Raw genomic sequence first — 24,788 nt, forward strand, 5'->3', positions numbered from 1 at the left:
GGTCCTTGACATGAAAATGTTTGGGAACCACTGGTGTATGGGACTCGGTTGGGAGAAAGAAAGGAGACGATGTATTGTAGAACATTCGCTCAGAACAGAACAGCTGTTCAGAGAGCTGTAACAGCGTTAGCATGTAGCTAACATAGCATCACAATTGAAAGTTGCAACGTTGCCACTGCCAGGGGAAACAAATGCATCAGGATGATCTGGCTATAAATAATCGATTAAATCACGGCACCGGCGCGATGCAGAATCATACACGGCTGCATTACGATGTCTTCATATAAAACTTTATAAGACGTCCAGCCCGACTGGTTTGCAATTGGAGGAGGTGTTTGTGTTGTGGAAGCACTAGCACTGCTGGATTATGGGTAATGTAGTGTTGGCTCACAGAAAGATGACTACATCGATGTCATTCCCGCTCCTGCACGCTCCTGTTGACTTTCATTCCTGTCCCGTCACGATCACGGGATTAATACAAATATTAATCCCATCCCGCGGGAATCACGCGGGAATCCCGTGACCCGCGGGAGTCCCGACAAAATGTCAGTCTCTACTTACCTTAAATCATCATATATACAGTTAATATGTATGTGTGTGTTAGGCTGTACAACAGTGAGTCAGTGACACTTGGTTTTGAAAACCAACTAAATGCAATTTCCGTGCTCAGACACAGGCAGCCAGCCACCTAGCCACCCAGGCACACACAAAGCTACTTAAGGAAGTGGTTGCACCACTTAAAGAGAAAGAAAGAAATGTATCTTTCAGATTTCTTTTGGAATTGACATGACAAAGAAAGCAAGAGAGGAATCTCTCATAGCATTGCTGCATGGTTATTTTTATTTCTGGTCCATAGCCTTACTGCTCTTGCTGCCGTTGCATTAAGGCTCTGCCACTCTTTGCTTCTATAGCCCTCGCATGAAACGCACACCAGCCTCTTCTCTGTAGCGTAAATATAAAAACGTTTTACCTATACTCACCAATACAAAGGCGGTTTGTGTAATTAGAAAGCCTACTTTCCTTAGTGGACGCACTCTGAGTGCAGGTGGTGAGGAGATAACGCTGTGTTTCTGACACACATTCATTCAGACAGACATGATATGATGATATAAAAAAATAACTTTTAGTTACTCCACTGCGCCCTCTACCAATATTGCCAAGAGAAAAATCTCATAGACAAGATTTTCCTTCCGGAGAAGAAGAAAAAACCCTTTCTGGCCAAACAGGGCATTTTTTTAAAATGTGGTGGGGGGCTCAGAGTGCGTCCACTAAGGAAAGTAGGCTTGCCATTAAGGAAAGTAGGCTTGCCGTCCAAACGTTTTAGCTCTCCTGTAAAAGTGTGCCCTTGCATGAAACTCTATACCCTTGCACACACACAGCCAATGTCTCCTGGTCTGAACAGAAAACATCCACTTATGTTCTCATAGAACTCCAGCTGTCTCTTCCCCTCCTTGCTGTGGGTGCATTGTACACGTGCGTGTGCGCGCGTGTGCGTGCGTGCATGTTCGTGTAGAAGAGATCCGCCGTCAAAACGGCTTTGTCCTGGCCATGCTGATTACAGCAGATTACACACAGTGACACAGGATAGTGTTGGCGGGTGCAGTGGGGAGGCTACTATAGCCAAGAGGATTTGTTCAGGTAAGTAGCCCAGCCAGAAGACCTGAAATGACCAGACAGAGTTCTCGTGCTGTTACGTCTCGCTCCCTATCGACTGTTCTGTGTCCGTCAGCGCCAAGGGGCCAGTGAGGCTATCCAACGTTGAAGCACTGGGCCCTAGTGGTAAGAGGAGGGACTGCAGGCGGACCCGTGGAAGTATGATTGGGAAACCCCGTGCAGCTGGGCTTTAACATTGAGCGCGTTTGCACTTCCGCATTTTGGGCACCACATTTTGGTGCCCAAATCGAAAAAAAGGCGGAAGTAGACGGTCCTTCCGGGTGCTTCAAAACGCCACTGAGCAACTTCCACTGACATGAATAGCTGGGGGGGCGGAGCTTCGCGCCAGTTCAGTCTCTATCCTTTTATATACTCTATGGTCAGCGCCACCAGAGGGACGCAGAGCACTCCACAGCACACCTCGGCACAGGTGTTTCCCATCTCCACTCACTCTCCACTCCTGTTCGGCGTCAGCTTCAGAGGCTACACAAGAGCCATGCCTATGCCTGCTGCTCGGCGCCAGTTCATCTCCAGTAGGACTGTGAATCTTTGAGTGTCCCACGATTCGATTCCGATTCTTGGGGTCACGATTCGATTCAAAATCGATTTTTCCGATTCAACTCGATTCTCAATCCAAAAACGTTTTTTTCTTTTAATTCAAAAGCATTTTTTTTCCAGATTCAAAATTATTTTCTATTCAAAATGATTCTCGATTCAATACATAGGATTTCATCACAATCTACTCCAGTCTTGAACTGAAGTGACTACAGTAACTTGAAAATGACTGAAGACATGATGTTTACTGTGATTAGGGTAAGCTTACATTTCATATCACACCATGTAGTGAAAACGTTCATAACGGAATCGCGATTCGAATTCGAATTTTTTTGACACCTAACCCCTAATCTCCAGTCTACGGTTGGTAAAGTTAGACAGCCAGATTTATAGGCCCTCAGTGTTTAGAGTTAAACGTCACACCGTTTTCTCTCCTCTGTGGACCTGCCTTTGACTCACCTTCTCTTCTCCTCTCCAGTGTTTCCCTAGCCCATTTTGACCTGAGATCAGATTCTAAAAATGTCGTCTACATCCTGACAGTTTTCTGAAAAAGCTATGTTTCTATGTCAGTCGTTCTTCGATTTTTCAAAAATAGCAGATCTACAAGCTCGTAGCGCGCCACTCGGTGGCGCGCTATGAGCTTGTAGATCTGCTATTTTTCAATAGCTAAAGCATAACATAATGCTAACACCAAAAGGGGTTCCCGCCCAAAATGGGTTTAAAGGGGAGGTCGCGTGCACACATCTGCCTGGGTGACGGCAGACTGCTGGGCGAGCACTGGCGCTTTGGCATTAGGGGTCAGATCAACATATGGAATGAATTCTGTAATGTCCATACAGTATGGAGCGTGTCTTGAGTGTACAGAGTTTGATGAGGTCAGATCAAATGTCAGAACAGGACAAGGACGGGTGGGGAAAGGATCAACATATGGAATGTCAGAAAAGGTCAGCTCCATATATGGATATCTAAGGGTCTGGGGTCAGATGTAGAGTTGCTGGCCGGCTCCATACAGTATATGCAGATCTAGGTGATGATCCAGTCTTCTCCGTGTACAGTATGGTAATCCTGAGTTAGATGAGTTCAGTGTTGTGATCTTCATATATGGAGATGGCCATATATGGTGGCGTGACATGTCACGAGGTCACAAGGCGTGACCATATATGGAGGCGTGATGTCATTAGGCGTGTAAAGCAGGAAAACGATATGCACATCCCAGTTTCAGAATACGGTGCTGGACCCAAAATTATATCGTGTGCGGACATTCCACTTCTTTTCGTCATTAGGCGTGACCATAATGGAGGTGTGATGTCACGAGGCGTGACCATATATGGAGGCGTGGGGTGACTAACTAACGGACGGACGGATGTGAGATGCATGTTTTCATAGTAAATGCGACCTACGGTCGCAATGACAATGCATAACTTGCAGAGTCTGTGTCGCATTTTAAATCGCTCCTAAAGACTAATTTTTACAGAGCTGCATTTATCCCGTGTGATTCTTTTATTTTTGTATTGTTATCTTCCGTTATGTTCTATCGACAAATCTCTTCTATTGTATTCTATGCCTTTTTGATCCATGTTTTTCTCTATATATTTCTGTTGAAATGAAATGAAATGAAATGAAATGATTACTATATTTACCCAGGGTATCTGGGCTAAGCTCAAGAACTTGTTTTTAGCCAGGCCCTGCTCATAGAACATTTCATCGTAGTGGTTCAATGCCTTGTTCAAGGGCAATTCAGCGGTGGTAATTTTAACGTGTCGGACCGCTGATTCGAACTGGCGACCTTCCGGTATCAAGACCGCTCCGCAATCCGTTCGGCCACCGCTGTGTTAAGCACTTTGTGACTTGTTGTGCTATATAAATAAAGCTTTATTATTATTATTATAACTAGAGAAGTCGCCAGAGACTCCTTGTAAATGCGGAAGTTTAACAATAATTTCACTCTTGAGAGCATTTTATGCTCCAACTTCACCCACTTGAAAAGTGGGTGAAGTTGGAGTGGTCAGTGGGTGGTCAGTGGGTCCTATAAAGCACCCACTGACCACTTACAGGGGCTTACAGTACAATAACAAAATAATCACACTATAATGCATTATTACAGTGTATAATGCATCATAAAATTATCATGATTAAATGGTGATAAGGTTTTTGTAATGGGTTTCTTAATCCTGCATTTGACTCATTCTCCTCGTTCTGTTTATTCATGTATATTTGATTTGTTAATCCATCTGCATCGACTGGAAGCACTTTATGTCAACTCCTGTTGTTGTTAAATGTGCTATATAAATCAAAATGGCATGCACGCACGCACGCACGCACACACACACACACACACACACACACACACACACACACACACACACACACACACACACACACACACACACACACACACACACACACACACACACACACACACACACACACACACACACAGAGTAGAACAGGGGAATGGGCCCTTACGTAAGGAATGCTGTCCCCTTCCATTACATTCTGTAAAATAATTGATGAAAAACAATACTTGTGTTACGACCCTTGGATTCCACATTGGCTGCTGGTGCGCAGAGTGCAATGCGAGCCTTTGTAACCCTGCTAATCTCTCAAGCTGGAAAACATATTTTAGCATGTTTTTTATGCATACACACATGACAATGGTTAAATGCTTGTATCTAACAAAACTGTTGTACGTCACGGTGCACGGAGAATATTGACAGCATAATGACCCTCATTTATCAAACTTGTGTATGACCAAAACGCGGGCAATTTGGTCATTTCAACGCAACGTCGGCATCTATCAATCTCGTCGTCAATTTGACATGAGGATATAGCCAACGGTCAATTGTGGTAAATGGCTGCATCGAAACATAATGCAAACATTTGTTTATTAATAAAACAATGTCAAAATATTCTATTTCGTAATCTACGTTGACATTAACCCTGGCTCTATGAAGCTATCCTGCCTTCATAATAACTTCTGGTCACTCGCAGACTTTTTCCATTTGGCCAGTATCAGACTAACCTGACTCCTATAGCATCAGACAGTAGCACATTATAATTCTTATATGTATATCTCCAATGTTATAGGTTAAATGCTTGTAGTTTAGAGACCAGGATTACTGCATGTTTTTGTGAGGGTACCTACCCTAGGGGACACGGGGAGAACATGCAAACTCCACACAGAAAGGCCCTTTCGCCAACCCTGCCTCGGGTATGGGCACTGATGACGCGGAGGAGGGAACACGCGGTGCCCACAGCGTGGGCAATGGGGGCGCACGCCCCCCAGTGCCCACACACAGGTTTTTTGGGGAGGCTTTTTATGCCTTTATTGATAGGGAACAGTATACATACAGACAGGAAAGGATGGAGAGAGATGGGGAGTGACACGCGGCGAAGGCCGTCGGGCTCGGGAGACGAACCCGCGGCCGTCCGTCCGGCTGGCTTGGCAGCCTAGGTGCCCAGACGGTTGAGCTAACCGTCCGGGGGAAAGGAACTTTAACATCTACATTAACAATATCACCATAAGTATATCACGGCTTCACGGGTTAACCCATTTTGACCTGATATCAGATTCTAAAAATGTCTTCTACATCCTGACAGTTTTCTGAAAAAGCTATGTTTCTATGTCAGTAGAAATAATAATAAGAAAATGTCAAAATATTCTATTTCGTAATCTACGTTGACATTAACCCTGGCTCTATGAAGCTATCCTGCCTTCATAATAACTTCTGGTCACTCGCAGACCTTTTCCATTTGGCCAGGATCAGACTAACCTGACTCCTATAGCATCAGACAGTAGCACATTATAATTCTTATATGTATATCTCCAATGTTATAGGTTAAATGCTTGTAGTTTAGAGACCAGGATTACTGCATGTTTTTGTGAGGGTGCCTACCCTAGGGGACACGGGGAGAACATGCAAACTCCACACAGAAAGGCCCTTTCGCCAACCCCGCCTCGGGTATGGGCACTGATGACGCGGAGGAGGGAACACGCCCCCCCAGTGCCCACAGCGTGGGCAATGGGGGCGCACGCCCCCAGTGCCCACGCACAGGTTTTTTTGGGGCGGCTTTTTATGCCTTTATTGATAGGGAACCGTATACATACAGACAGCAAAGGATGGAGAGAGATGGGGAGTGACACGCGGCGAAGGCCGTCGGGCTCGGGAGACGAACCCGCCGCCGTCCGTCCGGCTGGCTTGGCAGCCTAGGTGCCCAGACGGTTGAGCTAACCGTCCGGGGGAAAGGAACTTTAACATCTACATTAACAATATCACCATAAGTATATCACGGCTTCACGGGTTAAACACAAAGAGCCATTTAGATTCAAAATCAGACCATGGTTTGATATTGACACTAATGGGCTTGACACCAATGGGTGTAGGTAAACATGCTTAATCCCCTCAAAGGTAATCACACTTTAAGCTTTTGACCTCCAGTAACCTCAGAGGTGACTAGATTAAACCAGACCAAATCTAAATATAAGATTGAGAAACTTGTAGTAGTTCTAGTAAGACTAAAACATAATTGCCCAGACTCTTCTTCAACAAAGATGGCGAAAGCAAACATTCTTTGTTATGTACCATACATAAAATTGTATGGTACAAAACACTGAAGTCCACTCATTTTCAACATTTTACTATGTCATTAATATACCTTAGAGCTGTTGTGTGGAAATAATAAAAAAGTCCCCCCATTCTGTGTTTCCTAGAACTAGAGGTCTGAAAGAAATCATTAACATTGTGAAACACATCTTGATGACATCATCAAGATGTGTTTCACAATGTTAATGATTTTTTTCATACTTGCAGTTCTAGGAAACACAGAATGGGGGGTGAGTAAAAACAGAGAGAAGGGCTGGGGGCGGTGGCGGTGGTTTTCTCTTCACCGTGGCTCGTGACGTCATGTTGTAGTTCGGTGGTCACCTCACCACCGAAAATCCAGACTATGAATAACGCTTGAATCAGACGACTTGCAGTTGATTCAGAACTATACGCTGCTGCCAGAATCCGTACTGATACCAAGAAAGTAGAGCACTCCACTGCTTAAAGATGGAGTGTCACGATTTTTTCCCACCCTAAAACATGATCATCAGGTATTATTATAATATAAGGAGGAAGAACTTGTTCCAAAAAGTGTACAGTATTTGTTCAAATCATGCTTTTATGTGGACACGCCCACCAGTTCATTAAGTATTCCTGGTTTGCCTGGTGGGTGGTGATGGGTGATGATCCACCTGAACTGAAGCCGCACCCACAGCTGTAGTTGTATGATAAAGGGGGAGGGGTTAGGGGAGGGGCTGATAATGTGATGTCACTATATTACTGTATATTTCGTTGGCCCGTTTGACTGTCAAGGGTTCAGCCTCCAGGAAGAAACCTTAAATACAAAGTTAATACACCATTGCACATCAAAACGACTCCAGGGTGTCTAATGAAGTACTGCCACTCATAGACACATGAAAAACTGGAAAAATACCAAAAATGTGGCACTCCATCTTTAAATCTTTACACTGGCTCAAATAATCAATTTAAAAACACTACCGTTGGTCCATATATTTTTGTTTAGGGGCAAAACACATCCCTGATATGTGCTACATGAACCGTCCCTACATCTCAGGTAATGTAGGAAAGGTCTGCTTTCTATCCCTACAATCAAAACTAAGCGTGGAGAAGCAGCGTTCAGTTTTTATGCACCACATATCTGTAACAAACTGCAGTTCCAGAAAACTGCAAGTATGCTAGCCTAGAACTTGTTTTTTTTTCATCACAGCTAAAAACATTTTTGTTTGCTACTGCCTTTCATTGAATTTTTCTTTTACTCGTATGTTTTTGCTTTAGTTATTTTTTCCCCCTATTTCCATTATTTTGGCTTAACTTATTCTTTTCTCTTTTCTCTCCATTTACCGAACAATGTTGTCATTGCCTTAATGTTGAAATTTGCCTTGCCTTGCAATCTGATCTCGACAATGACAGATCTGGCTCCGTTAAAAAAAAGAGAGAAAATGAAAAATAAAATAAAACATTTGACCCCTTGTGTATCTTTTCATGACAAGGTGCCACAATTTGGAAGCTCAGTTAAAGGAGAGAAACCCAACGATTGAATGCCATTTCTTTGCCAGTGCATATGAGAGCAGGACCTAGTGACTTTTTGTCTCTTATTGTTGACTATGTTGATTTCCTAATGTATTTGTACAACCATTAGTCTTTACATCTTTTCTCGTATAATGATTTTTAGAATGTAACTGAAATGATGTAAAAGTTATTTGGGGTCCTTGTGCCTTTAAATGATGTCAGCAAATTGAGGATCATCACAAGCTGTACCTCTTCCTCTAATTAGACTCTGTCTATTGTGATTGGTTGATTCTTTTTCAAATGTTTGTATATAAGTAACTCTGTCAAAATGATGTGTTATGCCTGAGGAAGGTCCCTAGTGACCGAAACGTTGCTTCATTAAATAAGACAATACTCTTGTGCCGAGCAGATACACAGTGTGCGGGTGTACCTTATTGCTTTCTTTGCCAGTGCATATGAAATCCAGTTTGGGGGTTTTTGGCCACTGTTAGACCTCAGCAGGAGATCAGAGATACGTCCACTAGTATATCACAGCTAACCATTAGCAATGGCAACTCTCCTAAACGTCCGTAAGCAGTCCGATGCCACGGGGACGAGCACAAAACCGGAATTTGTCAAAACGGCAGCGGGTGCACTGCAGGGTCCAGGAAAGAGTCATTTCCTCTGTAATGGATTCAATTAACCCATTTTTGCCTGATTTTTGCCTGACTTTCTCTGAAAGAATATATATTCAAAGATTTGTGCCGCATTTTTACGATTTATCAAAAATAGCAGACCTACAAGAGCTTGTAGAGCTGCTATTTTTCAATAGCTAAAGTATAACATGATGCTTTAAAACACCAAAAGGGGTTCCCGCCCAAAATGGGTTAACCACATGTTGCGAGCTGGAGACGTAGTTTGTGGATCTTCGTTGGCGTATTTTGTGGATATCGATCCTTTTCCGTTTTGTCTGTATTTTTTGTTTTGTTTTGTTGTATTTTCATACTTTATCCCATTTTGACCTGAGATCAGATTCAAAAAATGTCTTCTTCATCCTGACAGTTTTCTGAAAAAGCTATGTTTCTATGTCAGTCGTTCTTCGATTTTTCAAAAATAGCAGACCTACAAGCTCGTAGCTAGTTTTCAATAGCTAAAGCATAACATAATACTAACACCAAAAGGGGTTCCCGCCCAAAAAGGGTTATAGCTATTTGAATGGTGGTTGAGATGGTGTCTCAATGGAGACAGGAGAGAATGGACGAGGGAAAGGCCAGGATTGTTTCCATATGATATGGAATTCAGCATAAGACGTTGTTTCGTTTAGTTTTTTCGTTCCTGTGACTTTATGTGAATGTTTCGGGGGCGAGGTGTTATGACCCTGAGGTTGTGTCAGGGTGTTCATTTTATGTTTGTTTGTGTTGTAATCATCACTGTGCCTGTAGTTAGTTATGTGTGTGTGTGTGTGTGTGTGTGTGTGTGTGTGTGTGTGTGTGTGTGTGTGTGTGTGTGTGTGTGTGTGTGTGTGTGTGTGTGTGTGTGTGTGTGTGTGTGTGTGTGTGTGTGATGAGCTGCGGGTGTGCTTGGCTTATTGAATGGATGTGGATGATTGAGTGTGTATGTTGTTCCAGGGAGCCGATTGGTTCCAGGCTCCCAGCGGTTGGATTTAAAGGGCCGGTTCTCCCTAGCTCCTGCGGGCTTTCCTCTCTGCACTCCCAAGCCAGACTGCCAGCAAAACTGTCACTCTGCGTGAGATGTCTTTATAGAAGGGTTCATTGATTTCACATCATACTTCATCATGCACTCATTCAATCAGCCAAAGCACACACACCTGCAGCCCATTACGCACGCACGCATGCACGCACGCATGCACGCACGCACGCACGCACGCACGCACGCACGCACGCACGCACACGCACACGCACACGCACACGCACACGCACACACACAACCGATCGACCACAAACATCCACGGAGGCGCAGAGAAGATTAAAAACACATACAGGCATGGAATAAACAACATCATATGACCTCAGTCAGGATCGCATCACTCGTACCTTCCAGTAAATGCACACTGGGCCGGCAGTCTGCTTGTCTACACATTCTCTCTCTCTCTCAGGTCACAGTATTTAGGCACGTACCCCCTTTTTGAAACTAGCTCCTTGCCACTCGCCCTACACACTTCCACTTGGTTTGAGCATAGATATATAAATCATAGAGACGGCACTGGATGGGATGGGAATCCCAGGGCCATCTCTATTATGTATATATCTATGCTCAAACCAAGTGGAAGTGTGTAGGGCGAGTGGCGAGGAGCTAGTTTCAAAAAGGGCCGTAGTGTGCCGTGCACTGCCGTCAGAAGCAGACTTTAGACCCCCCCCCCCCCCCCCCCCCCGAGGGATCTTTATGATGCTTTTTGTTTTCCGTTTAGACTTTATTTCCGTTATTGGGCTTTTTATTTTTCTCACGTGTTTACCCTTAGTCCTACTTGATGTTTATATTATTATGACAATCATAGCCGGTATTTTATAATTAGACCCTTATATCCAAGTAAATCCCATTTAGACACAACATCTCTTTTATGAGGGAGCCTGTAAGAGTGAACAATAGACCACCAAAGTCTGACCAAATGTACACATCCTACACGGGTTGCTTCCCCCCATCCCCATTCTGAATTCCCATAGAATTGTTTAATATTGTGTCAAATAAGAACTGTGTTCCAAATATAAACAAATGATCCCGGCGGTTTGACAAAGATACGGATATGAAGAACAAGAAAAGGCTAACATTACTGCCGCCAAATTAATATTTTTTTTATCAAATATGAGTGACTATTGTAAGCGATAGTCGTGCACGCATCCGCCTGGGTGACAGCAGACTGCTGGGCGAGCGCTGGAGCTTTGGCATGGGGGGTATGTATGGGTTTTGTCTTTAATTGCGACCGTAGGTCGTGTTTACTATGAAAACCTACATCTCCTGTGCATTAGTCACACCTCCATATACAGTCCAGTTCTGTTGGTCTGTTCCTCGCTGACATCTATAGGTACCTTTCAGGCAAAAGGTACCTCTAGAAGGCACACCTCTGATGGGTGGGGTTTAGTCTTAAGGGGTGTGTTTTTTTCATCCACACAGTAATACATGACATCACACCTCCATATATGGTCACGCCTTGTGACATCACGTGACTTTGGGCTAAAAAGGTTTGGGAACCACTGCTCCGTAGGACCAAATACATTAATAAGCACAAACAGAAAAGGAGAAAGGAGCGTGGTGCTCCCCTGTCTGTCTGAGGGAGAGAGAGAGAGAGAGAAGCAAGAGGACGGGAGGATGTGTGTGAAGTCACTGTCCCCAGCTGACCACTCTGGTGATGGCTAAATGAGAGGACCCTGTCATAAATCATATGCACGCTGTCAACCTGTCATGGGTGTTAGACATCATGGCGGCTGTGGCTCAGGAGGTAGAGCAGGTCGTCCAATGATCCCTGGGTCGGCGGTTCGAATCCCGGCTCCTCCTGTCCACATGTACAAGTGTCCTTGGGCAAGACACTGAACCCTACATTGCCTCCAATGAGTCGGTCGGTGTAAGCTTGCCACCATTGGTGTGTGAATGTGGGAAGTGAGGACGCTGGCGTCGACTGTTCGCCGCTTCACCTCCCAATGTATGAATGAATGAACCATTGTAAAGCGCTTTGAGCACTTGGAAAAGCGCTATAAAAATGCAATTCATTATTATTATTATTATTATCACAACTCATACGGCATAATATCATAAATTATGCCTGTCAAACACACATGCATGTGCAAAAACCCACGCGCACGTGTGAGCGCACAGCAACTTTATGCAAAAAAGGCCTGCATTTATATAGTGCTTTTATCCAAAGCGCTTTACATATATATTTTTTGGTGCATTACATTCACCCATGTACACACCCATTTACACAAACATTGACACACCGATGGCGGAGGAAACCAATCAAACCTTGCAAGGCACCAACCTGCACATCGGATGCAATTAGGGGTTCAGTGTCTTGCTCAAGGACACTTCGACACTAACTCTGAGGGAGCCTGGGATCGAACTGGGAACCTCACGGTTCCCAACCGGTCGCTCTATACCAGCCGCTCTATACCCCTGAACCAATCTACCCCTGAGCCACTGCCGCCCCATATGGTTATAATCAGAGGTCCGATGATCCACGAACATACTGAAACATTTTGTTGATGTTATTGTCACAGAAACAGATTTGACTCATTTACTGTCTTGTCGAGGTCTTGTATCCCTTAATTGTTTCCCTGTCGGTAACCGGAAAAGTGGACACCGGGGAACTCTGTAAAACAATTGAGAATAAATGTATGCTTTGGAAAATTAAGTGTAAGCCACATGGAGCTCTGACTGCATGCAAGTCATTAAGTGTCAAGAAATGTTCAGTGTTGGGCTTGAATGAATAGAAAGAAGCTGTTAATCACTATGTAATTGTGTTTGAATGTTCTCATGACGCAGACTGTTCCAAAGAATGTGATGTCATATTCTTTCAGAATATAATGTCATATTCTTTCAGAATATGACTCTCAGACTATGACTCATATCCTATGCTTGACAAAATGTGTCCACACAAAGTGAGCGGAGGAGCGCATTACAGTACGTTCACACGGAACATTTATTGACGCCCACACATCATCAGGAACCTATCAACCGAGCTTGTTTCTTTGTGAGAGTAGTGGATTATTTGCTTCGACGAAGGGAGTTGATTGAGCCGATCTGCTATGTATAATCACATTCCATGTCACTCACAATGGTGAAGTGCCCACACTCTATTTTAAGGATGCATAATACAATAAACTTTAATGTTTACGACGACCTTATATACCAATGATTCTTCATGGTGCCCAGTCTGTTTTGGAGTCCGGATATACTTTTCAGATGTTGGCGGATTTGCGAGGCGCCCACAACGTTTATATGACGTGTGGCATCATGGCGGGGCTTTATTACTTGTTTCCCCTTTACAGGAACTGTGGGTTAGTGGTAAACCAACCAACTTGGGTTTTTAAGTGGTGCAAACCACTTCCTTAAAGGACCACTTCACCACTTTTCAACCTATCTTCATATAATAGGTCCTCACTAATAATCATGAAAAAATGGTGCAATTTTTTTCTACTCGGTCTGTGTCTCATAGGAGGGCTGTGGGCAGTTCAGAAACCGTCTTCCAGTGACATAATCGATGGGGAATACAAGCTAATAGAAACTGCAGGCTTACTAGTCCTGAAAAGTTGCAATGCGAAAATGGAAGCCATCGTTCTCACAATAATGGAAATCTAAACATTTTTGTAAAAAAAAATCTTGTTTAAAAAAAAATCTGCCTAATGATGATGTGACTGGAAGACGGTTTCTAAACTGCCCACAGCCCTCCTATGAGACACAGACTGAGTAGGAAAAAATCGTGCCATTTTATCATGATTATTAGGGAGGACCTATTATATGAAGATAGGTTGAAAAGTGGTGAAGTGGTCCTTTAAGTGAGTATGTGTGTGGGTGCCTGCCTGCCTGGCTGCCTGCCTGGCTGGGTATGAGCACGAAAACAGCATGGTTGTTTTTCACCACCTGTGCGCAACCTAACACACACACAAACACACACGCACATATTAACTGTATATATGGTGATTTCAGGTGTGCCAGTACAGTACAGTGACAGTACAGTACTGTACAGTACCCCCCCCCCCCCCAACTTCACACAGAGTTGCACCACTTACTTCACACGGGTGTGATTTCTTTTATTTCTGCCTGCCTCACTGTTCTGCATGCTTCTCTGTGACTGTCAACGATGCATCAACACCACAAGTAAGCACTCCCTATTGTCACGCCGGTGCCAATTGCGATTGAGAATGGTTTTGGGTTTTGTTTTGACTGTCAAAATGTCCTGCACTGTTGCAGTTTTTGTCTCGCAGATTATTGTGTAAATGGTGTGTTTATACTACTATGGTCTACTACTCTAGCAAACATTCTCGAGCTACTTTGTACACTCGTGGCAAACTCCACCCATCTGACCCTGAGCTGGTACGCAGGCTGACGTACAGTAACTACATTATATAAGCTCCTATATTACCTTAGCGCTAACAGACACATGCTTAACCCTTATACCCTAACAGACTCCATGCTCAACCTTAATCTAAAAACACATATACGGTACAAGAATATGCATGCCCAGTGCCCATACACAATGCTTGCAGGCACGTATAAAACACGCACACACACCCATGTACACAGTGAGTACACATATGCATTCACTCAAGAACGCATGCAAACACACAAACACGCACACATGCAGAACTATACAAATAAGCACGCGCAAGAGCACGCTCATTGGCCTTGAAATAAATCAAGGTGCATAAAAAGCAACTCACAACCTTTGGTGCTGAAAGCAGACACCAAAAACTAAATGTACAGTAGGAATGTGATAAATGTAGTGATGAATGGAGAGAGAGAGAGAGAGAGAGAGAGAGAGAGAGAGAGAGAGAGAGAGAGAGAGAGACAGAGAGAGAGACTGCAGTCAGTGTGCATGGGTGTTTGCGTGTGTGTGTGTGTGTGTGTGTGTGTGTGTGTGTGTGTGTGTGTGTGTGTGTGTGTGTGTGTGTGTGTGTGTGTCTGAGAGCGAGAGCATTTGGATGTGTGCATGTTCACTTCAATATTTGATTGTGTGCCTATGTTTTTGGTAACATATAAGGCACTTCCCATGAAGCCAATTCTAGCCAATCGGTATGGAATGTAAAAAGAATCACACCCGTGTGAAGTGAGTTGCGCTCTAATCATCGTACATCATCATCAAGAATGGTGGTCCCTTATTGGCCAAGGGTGGCCACCGATATATCCAGCCGATTTGCTCAAACACAAATCAGATGTAAATTCTCCATTCATTGTCAATGGCATTTAATGTTTGTGTTCAGACATAATCTACACTATAGCTGTTTATAGGAAGGGCTGACGCCCCTCAAAAATCACATGACTCCAGAGTTATTGTGGATATTTTATTATCTTAATTTGTTAAAATAAAAATTGTAATTTCATCGTCTACTCGCAGGCTTATGTGAACACCCCAGACAGTTTTTAAGTTGCTTGTTTCAGTATTTAGATGTTATGTATATTAATTTGCTGCCCTGCCCCCTTCCTTACAAACCCATTGTAACTTCAATCTCTAGATTCATCAAAAGCACCCGTCCTTGGTTCTGGTGACATGATATTGTCCTGCTAATACGCGGGGGGGGGGGCGTGTTTATTCAATTACGTTTTTCATTTATTTTATTATTTAAGAAATTCCAAAAACATTAATGAAAAACTTGCATGGAGGGCCCCATGAAGGCCCAGTTCCATACTCTCATGGCCAGTAGGGAACTCCAACCTCCCCCATCAAATCAAACTCAGCTTCTTCTATACGCAACGGTGGAGTCTCTTCTCCTATACGCCAGTAAATGCTAGACCCAGTGGCGTGCACAGACATTTAGAGGGGCGGGTGCTCAAGTGAAAAAAAGGGCACCTTGTGCAGCGTGTGGAACCGGCCGGTTGCCTTAATAGTGTGAGATTTATAGATTTTGGGACCTAAATAATATATTGGAAGCTTTTTTTCAAGAATTGATCAATGTCACCATGGTCCACATACTGTACACTGTAAAAAAAAATAAGAAAATGTGTTTCTTTTCTTCTTCAAATGGGCACATTTGTCCAGAGGGAAAAGGGCAGGGGGTGCTCTAGCACCCCCTAGTGTCTATCTGTGCACGCCACTGGCTAGACCCTGAAGCCAACCCTGCAGACGTTTCTAGATGGGTGCACCATAATGTTGCGTGCAGTAGTTAACATCAGCAAGAGTTGTTACCAACAAGAATCTGTATGATGGAATGCCAAGGGTGAACCAAAAAATCACACCCGTGTGAACTGAGTGGTGCAACTCCCCCCCCCCCCCCCCCCCCCCTCTCTCTCATTAGCAGGCAACAGTGCAGCACTATCTCTCTCTCTCTGTTTCTGGCACAACAGCGCCCCTACTGGTACTCATGAGTCACACATGAGTCACACACAAACATAGTCACACACACACAAACATAGGTTAACACGGACATTGCTGTTCCTTGGAGTGGTTGCACCACTCAAAAATAACAGCCAGGAGAATGAGACTAGCAGGACACTGCCAATGACACCAATAGCTGCCAGCCAGCAAATTAGTGCTGTGGGAACCAACACACGGGCACCGGTCATTAACATACTGTATGTGGATGTACTCAAGAAAGACGCAGGAGCGCAAAGCGCCAACGAGCTGGCCAGATGTATGGGGAACCGCGATGACAGGAAGCGACGATGGGGAGGGCTCGACTGAGGACGACCTGGGATGTCAAACTCATATACACAGCACCCTGGGCAGGACCTACGCTGAAAAGACTATCAGCGGAAGTGGCGGAAGTGTTGCGTGTAAGATAACTACGTCACGCGGTGCGGCTGTGTTTACTAGTCCCCACCCAATGATCATTTCAGCGGGAATACATTTTCGGGAACACAACGCGGCGATTGGTCAAAAAACGTTAACTTCCGGGGGGGGGGTTACACGGCGGAAGTCCTGCCTTAGATAGCTTATTTGTCCTAGGTTGTGACCAGGCTCTTCTTTTTCGCAGTTAAGTGAGCCTGGGACCGAGGCTATATACACAGTGGGCCAAAATAAAGAAATCGGTCGAGGTCGAGGGCCGGACTGTGTTTCAACACACGGGCACCGCAGTCATGACTCATGAGGACGTCCCAGGCAAACAGCAAAAAAGTAAATGCATTTAAAACTGAAAATGCATTATTATTAAGCTCAGTTTCCTGTTCTATGATCCTCACCAAGCACTGATTTCATAGTATGTGATATGTGCCAATGCACTCGCAGAATTGTCGGACTTGTAGTATTATGGTGGTCCGTGCAATATACCAGAGGGCCAGTTCTAATACTAATTAAATATCATCCCGCGGGCCAAAGATAATTCATCCACGGGCCTGATTTGGCCCCCGGGCCTTGAGTTTGACATAGTGGTTTGCAAGACGAGCTCCAGACTCATACACACAGACAGACACACACAGGCAGCGAAACATTGTCCCCGCCCACCCCTGGCCTTCAGCGTGGCGGAGAAACATTGTCCCCGCCCACCCCCGGCCTTCAGCGTGGCGGAGATAAGGAGCTGCGTGTGATTACACATCTGTTGTGCATCCAGCTAATCGATGCAGATGGATGCACACAGGAAATCAGCCATCACAACACTCATGACAAGTTGTTCCATCTGCAGTCCTTGGATTCCAGAAGTTATGTGTGGTGATAAAGTAACTTTAGTGAGTCCAATACTTAAGGCATGGCAAGCAGCTTGATGTACGTTTCCGTACAGCTCTGGAATCAAACGAGAGCAGATGGAAGTTGTCATGATAAGGTTCTCATTTGAGTGTGTGGCTGATTTAGACTGCATGGAGCTGGCCATCATTCTGACGTCTGCATAGACTCCATATTTGGGCATGCCTGACAAAGAACTCCATATATGGGCATATAGGGACACAGACATAATATCTGGGTGGGGAATTAATTTCCAACTTGCATCGTTCCAAGTACAACAGTGCCCAACGATCCAATCTTTAACCTCCTGGTCTGCTCAGAGACACATTTGGGCTGCCCCGACAATATCAAACGTTTAATATTAAAGGACCACTTCACCACTTTTCAATTATATTATAATTGGTCCTCACTAATGTTCATGATGAAACACCACCATTTTTTCCTACTCAGTCTGTGTCTCATAGGAGGGCTTTGGGCAGTTCGGACATCCGTCCACCAGTGACATCATCATTAGGCAGATTTATTTTTAAACAAGATTTGTTTTAAAATGTATTTAGATTTTTATTATCGTGAGAACGATGGCTTCAACTTTTGCATTGCAACTTTTCAGGAAAATAAAGCCTGCCGTTTCTATTAGCTTGGATTCACCATCGATGATGTCACTGGTGGACGGGTTTCTGAACTGCCCACAGCCTTCCTATGAGACACAAGGTGCGGTTCCATTAAGCCTTTGCGAAAAAAGGAAGCGTATGTTCATTAAGTCGAAAAAAGAAAAGTGAATTGTCGGTGTTTCCATTAAACTGATAAAATGCGCATATGAAATAAGTTCATTAAATATGCAGTAGTTGGCACTGTTTGCCAGTAAAGTGAGGCTCATGTAAAGTAGTCCTAATCCATGTTCACACCATTGATTTAGGGATTTGATGCGCTTGTGAGTGCTCTTTTTTATCGCATTTTATCAGTTTAATGGAAACACCGACAATTCGCTTTTCTTTTTTCGACTTAATGAACATACGCTTCCTTTTTTCGCAAAGGCTTAATGGAACCGCACCTTGTGTCTCATTGTGGCCGCGGTGGCCGAACGGATAGCGGCGCGGTCTTGATACCGGAAGGTTCCTAGTTCGAATCAGCCGTCCGACACGTTAAAATTACCACCGTTGAAGTGCCCTTGAACAAGGCATTGAACCACTACGATGAAATGTGTTCTATGAGCAGGGCCTGGCTGGAAACAAGTTCTTGAGCTTAGCCCAGATACCCTGGGTAAATATAGATTTCATTTCTCTCAATTTTCGGATGGGACCCCATATACAGATATACTGCGCTGTAATCTGATCCCTGGTCAGCGGCTGACCGACCGTCAGCAAGTCTACATCAAGCCAGCGGGCATCTGCTGCTTTCACAGTGTTGACACCTATACAGTCAAAGAACGTACAAAGAACGATTTGTTGTGTAATGCTTGTCTTAATATATTCGGGGCACATGTAGCCATGTCGCGGGACTCGATTGGAGCATACTGGTCGTTTATACTGTAAATTGATTGATTGCAGCTGCAAACAGTTGTAAATAACTTAGCCTACACGTTTAGGTTGCTTATCTTATGCAATGAATATATAAGAATAGATGAAGCATATGCATGGATCGAAATCGAATAGCCTGCAGGGACCCAGGCAGCTAGGTTATATAAAAGTTTAGTCTACTACACTGTGTGTGTGTGTGTGTGTGTGTGTGTGTGTGTGTGTGTGTGTGTGTGTGTGTGTGTGTGTGTGTGTGTGTGTGTGTGTGTGTGTGTGTGTGTGTGTGTGTGCATCCATACAGTAGGCCTAGCGATCCAGATATCAAAATGATCGGAGCGCCCCGATCAACTCGGGAGGATTCAGACTTCATATGGAGTCGGGTTGGGGATCTTTGAACACACTACACAATTATTAATCGGACGCGTCGGGTAGTAGTAAATTGGGTATCCACAACATCACTCCCTCTCCCTCTAGCCACCCTCCCATGCACCGTTCACTCCACTGCCTCCCCATCGGTTTTTATTTTATTTTCCAACAGTTCAAAAGCGATATAATGCGAGTTCAATGCTTTCTAATTAAAAACCTTTTCCGCAAGTGTTTCCATACACTATTTGCGCATTTCCCTTTTTTCGAAAAAGCCTAAATCCGCAACCTCCAAGCGAAAAAGTGTTTTTGCGAAAAATGGAGACTTATTCGCACTTTGATGTGTTTCCATCCAGGAGATATTGCACAAGAGCCTTAATGCGCAAAAAAACGGCTTTATGGAAACGCACCTACAGACTGAGTAGGAAAAATTGGTGGTATTTTATCATGAACATTAGTTAGGACCAATTATAGGAAGAGAAGTTGAAAAGTGGTGAAGTGGTTCTTTAAGGATTTCAAATGTGGATGAGTTGGACTTCATGGATGCCAATGCACGTTGGAACGGCTGCAATGGAGGAAAGGCCTGTCGATATGGCAAGAACATGACAGCACACAACCGCTTGGACGGGCTCCGTCGTTGAGGTGGCACGTTGCTAATAACAACTTATCCATGTGTAGTGTGTGAGGGGCCAGTATTTTCTAATCGTGTAGTGTGTGCATGTTTGAGATTATAGAGAGGAACATTTGTGAAGATTGTCATGTGTGTCGCAACAACAATTTCAAAATCGGTTATGATTTTAAAACTCCTGTAGCGTGAGCCCAACTTAATTGCTCTGCTCTTCTGTTATTAGTTAACAGCTGGCAGCTGCGCTCTGAAATAATTGGTGATGGGATACGTTATTCTTTTTGATGCCAGAGCGTATACAGTTGAGCAGCAGTATAATCGATGGGAGGAAATGCAAGCGCGGGAGACTTTCTCTAGGTCAGTAGGAGTCACAAAATACTTTTTAGATATTTCTTAGCTGTAGAAATGTAACTGGACCACCCATCTTATTTGTCTGCATGTTAACTCTATCAGCGCCAGGGGGCGGGCCCTAGTTTTGGCAATGGGACAAAAGAAAGAAAATGTAATTCTATTGTGCATGTCATGTGCATGTCATCACCTGCACACCAGATTAGAGGAATTTTCAAAATATGGATAAAAAGAAAAAAAGAAAAAAAATAATAATAAAAAAAAGAAATATATATATATATATATATATTTTGCTCGTCTTAACGTCCCTGGCAATCAGTACATAGTGAAAGCGGGCTTGTCTTAACGTCCCTGGCACTTAAACTGTTTTAATGTGGCCTATAGTAAAATCAGGTAAAGGCACAGGGCAGGGATCATGATTCTTGTGGCACACTGTACTTCATCTGCTGATGAGGAAACTGAACTACATGCAATATAAGTGATCCTCTCCTTGGTGGGCTATGGACAGTTCAGAAACCTGTCTACCAATGACATCATCAGTGGGGGATTCCAAGCAAATATTACTATATCCTCTATATCAGGGGTCCTCAACTAGAAATGCTGAAGGTCCACTAATCATTTTTGAAAAAGACTAAGGTCCGGTCCCATGCCACACAGCGCGGGCCACGCAGCGGCCAGCGGAGAGCGGGGCTCTATATTTTTTAGTACAGTCACACCAAGGCAAGCTTATACAAATCAAATCCCCTCCCAACCAACCAATACTGGGGTGCAGAGTATGGAAATAAAATGTTTCACAAATATTCCCCTCCAAAAATTCACAGCAAATGAGAGGTATTGTGTTGAGGCACAAAGAACACTTTTATTTTGTCAAGTTTTTTGCCCAGGGTCCACAGAGAGGTGGTCCGCGGTCCGGTCGTGGACCGCGGTCCGCCTATTGAGGACCCCTGCTCTATATCTTTACCTGGAAAGTCAGCATGCTTAAAGATGGAGTGCCACACTTTTTGTATTTTTCCAGTTGTTGTCATGGAGTCGTTTTTATGTACAATGATGTATTCCCTTTGTATTTAGGGTTTCTTCCTGGAGGCTGAACCCTTGACAGTCAAACGGGCCAATGAAATAAACAGTAATATAGTGACACCACACAATCAGCCCCTCCCCTAACCCCCCCCCCTTTATCATACAACTAGGCAAACCAGGAATACTTAAAGAACTGGTGGGCGTGCCCATATAAAAACAACATTTTAACAAATTATACCTCCTTATATAACAAAAAGACCTGATGATCATGTTTTAGGGTGGAAAAAAAATCACGGCACTCCATCTTTAAATAGAAGTCATTGTTCTTGCATAACAATATAACTGAATTGAAATTTTGTTTGACATGATGACCAAATCTGCCTACCGTGTGTGTGTGTGTGCGTGAGTGCGTGCATGCGTGCGTGCGTGCGTGCGTTAGTCACCTGTGTCAATGATGCCAGGGTTGGAGTGAAACCAGGTCGGTAGGACAAGGCCGCTGAACGTAGAAAAACCGAGAATGAGGAGGTTTCTGGATGAATTGAGATCCACATACTGAAACACAGAGGGAGAGAGAGGGAGAGAGAGGGAGAGAGTGAATGGGAATAAGGGAGAGAATAAAAGCAAGAGAGGCTGGTGTAGAGGCATGAGTAATGAATGAGCGAGAGGAATACAGGTATGAGAATGTACGAGTCAGCGAGAATAGAGAACGAGTGAGTCATTAAGCTGAGTGAAAGGTTGAACTTGACAGTGACAGAACAGATGGCTTACTGTGTCCATTTTCTTTGAATGGATGCGATTAAAATGTAGGACATGGGCAAATAAAGAACATAAACTAAATAGACAGTCTGTACTGTACTGTACTGTACTGTACTGTACTGTACTGTACTGTACTGTACTGTACTGTACTGTACTGTACTGTACTGTACTGTACTGTACTGTACTGTACAAGCCCTCCTCCCTGGCCTGTGTTTGTCTGTGTGTTAGGCTGTGCAACAGTGATACTTGGTGGTGAACAAACGCTATAACGCTATTGTCGTGCTTGGACACAGCCAGGGACACAGCCGCACACATAGCTGTCTATAGGAGTGGTTGCAACCACTCAAAAATCTACATTAAAGGTACATAAAACATATTTTGCTAAAAGCTAAGGAAAATAAGTGTGATAAGCTAACACAGCTGTATCTGTCATACGCACTGTACATGAGTAGCATTCCACTGTTTAGAGCAGGGGTTTTCACCTGGTGGTCCGTGAATGTATTGCATGTGGTCCCGGACCATGCATTTAGTAATGAAAAAAGTGAAGATCTTTGTTTTGACCGCTCACCTTTATGGCCCACTAGTTGAGAAACACTAGCACTAAATGACCTGGTGACCTACAGCATGATGACGCACGCGTCAATGTCGTCAGTTAGTAGTTTAGGAAAAACTTCCACAGAAAATTGAGTTAGAATCTCAAGGGAAAGTGTACCGGATTACCTGCTTGAGTCACCATTATTAGGAAATGTGCCTATAAATTCAGTCACAAGTTGCGTTGCGTGCATGAGTTCAATAATATGGAAGGTTAAGAATAAGGGCAACCATGGGAAACTAATAGGTCGGTGGTGCTCAATCTATTTTTAGCTCTGGACCACTAGTATATCTCAGTTAAATAATTGAATTCACCTCAAATTAACAAATTAAATCAAGCCCTCAACAGTCATTATTTAATTTCAAGTTTTTTTTCCCCCGAACACCAAGCCCATATCCCCCCTCCCAACACAACAGTGCTCCCTAGGTTGATTTGATTGATTCTTCTTAGTCAGGGTGGTGGTCCCTGGTTCATAATCAGTTGAACTTGAAAACCCCTGGTTTAGAGTCACATACATGGACAAGGAAGGTCATTTTGGTACTGTAGGGCCTGCAGAAGAAGATAAGATTAGATAGGGCACATTTGGGTTTATAAAGGGGAAGACATTCTGATAAGTAGACAGGTGCTATAGCATTAATTAAGATATAAAAACCAATAACATGATCAAAACATATGCCAAATCTAAAAATAAAACTGAATAAATGGCTCTGTAGTCTGAATAGACAATGAGATGTATTGATGGCTGCATGGTAGGCCTACTTTAATTTGAAAATGATGGCATCTTAAAGGACAACTTTAGTTTTTTTCAACCAAGGTTCATGTTTTAGGTTGTTATTAGATAAAGTAAAAGATGAGTGGTGTTCATTTTTTTTCATTTGCTGCTTTCTTTCGTTTTAGGGATTTTAGCTGTTTTTGACAGGGGGGCGGGGGCATTCGAGCATGGGGCTAAATATTTATTTCTTTACAACATTTTATAGCGATTTATTTTTTTATTATTTACTATAGACCTACTAGACCCCAATAAATTACATCTGGCAACAAAAGATCACAGGATCTACTGTATGTGAGGGTAGCCTACCGGGGGGAAGCCACACTGTGTGTCATAGGCTCAATATGTCAGTTTGACACATTCAGTAGATCCCGTGATCTTTTGTGGCCAGATGTAATTTCTTGGGGTCTAGAAGGACTATAGTAAATAATAAAAAAAATAAATCGCTATAAAATGTACTTTCTCTAATAACAACCTAAAACATGAACCTTGTTTGAAAAAAACGAAAGTTGTCCTTTAAGCTCTACTATATGTGAATTATAATTAATGAACATGAACAAACCTTTTGTTCAACTCCTATAGGCCAGTGGTTGTCAAACCTTTTAATGTCATTTTACCACAAACCGGCCCCACTTTGAGAACCACTGCTACAGGCAACATCGTTGCTTCTTTTCTATAAAATATTTTTTTGGGGGGGAAGGATCAGTATTTGCTTTGTTCACAGGGAAGTAGAGAGACAAGACAAGGAGGACAGAGAGGGTGATGAAAGGAGACACATCACAGGCCTCCATAGCCTGGAATTGCTGCATCCATGTGGTCTCTTTTCAGTCATCACATGTTTTCAATCCTGTGGCTCACTCACTTACGTATGTTGTCTAATGCCATTATCAAATGCCTAAATGTATATGTCCGGCAATGTCCTGCTGCACTACACACCATACATGGGCCAAACATGGGCCCGGGGGCTGCCAGTTAACGGACCGCAGGTTAACACCTTGAGGGCTCGGGCCTATTTAATCCATTAATAAAATGTGCCCATCGTTTATAGTGCCCGGACCACTTTTACCGGCGGACCGGAAGTTGTTGTGAATGTCTGTGTAGCAGCTAACAATAGCCACACCACTCTAGAGTCGATCGACAACAACGGGAGGTAAGAATAAATCTATCGCGACTAGCGACTGGACCACGGAGCGCCGTCTAACACAGGATCTTTTTTCA

At 43.7% G+C, this 24,788-nt stretch overlaps 1 protein-coding gene across 1 annotated transcript in view; it reads right to left on the reverse strand.

Moving 5' to 3' along the window:
- Window positions 1-24,788, reverse strand: part of LOC306923816 (solute carrier family 23 member 1) — a 253,967-nt gene that overhangs the window by 17,746 nt on the left and 211,433 nt on the right. The window contains exon 13 of the mRNA XM_079502136.1: window positions 21,897-22,005. Coding sequence (XP_079358262.1) covers window positions 21,897-22,005 — 109 coding nt within the window. The remainder of the gene's footprint in view (window positions 1-21,896; window positions 22,006-24,788) is intronic.

The sequence above is a fragment of the Electrona antarctica genome, assembly GCF_951216825.1.
Source record: "Electrona antarctica genome assembly, chromosome: 5".
Lineage (NCBI taxonomy): Eukaryota > Metazoa > Chordata > Actinopteri > Myctophiformes > Myctophidae > Electrona > Electrona antarctica.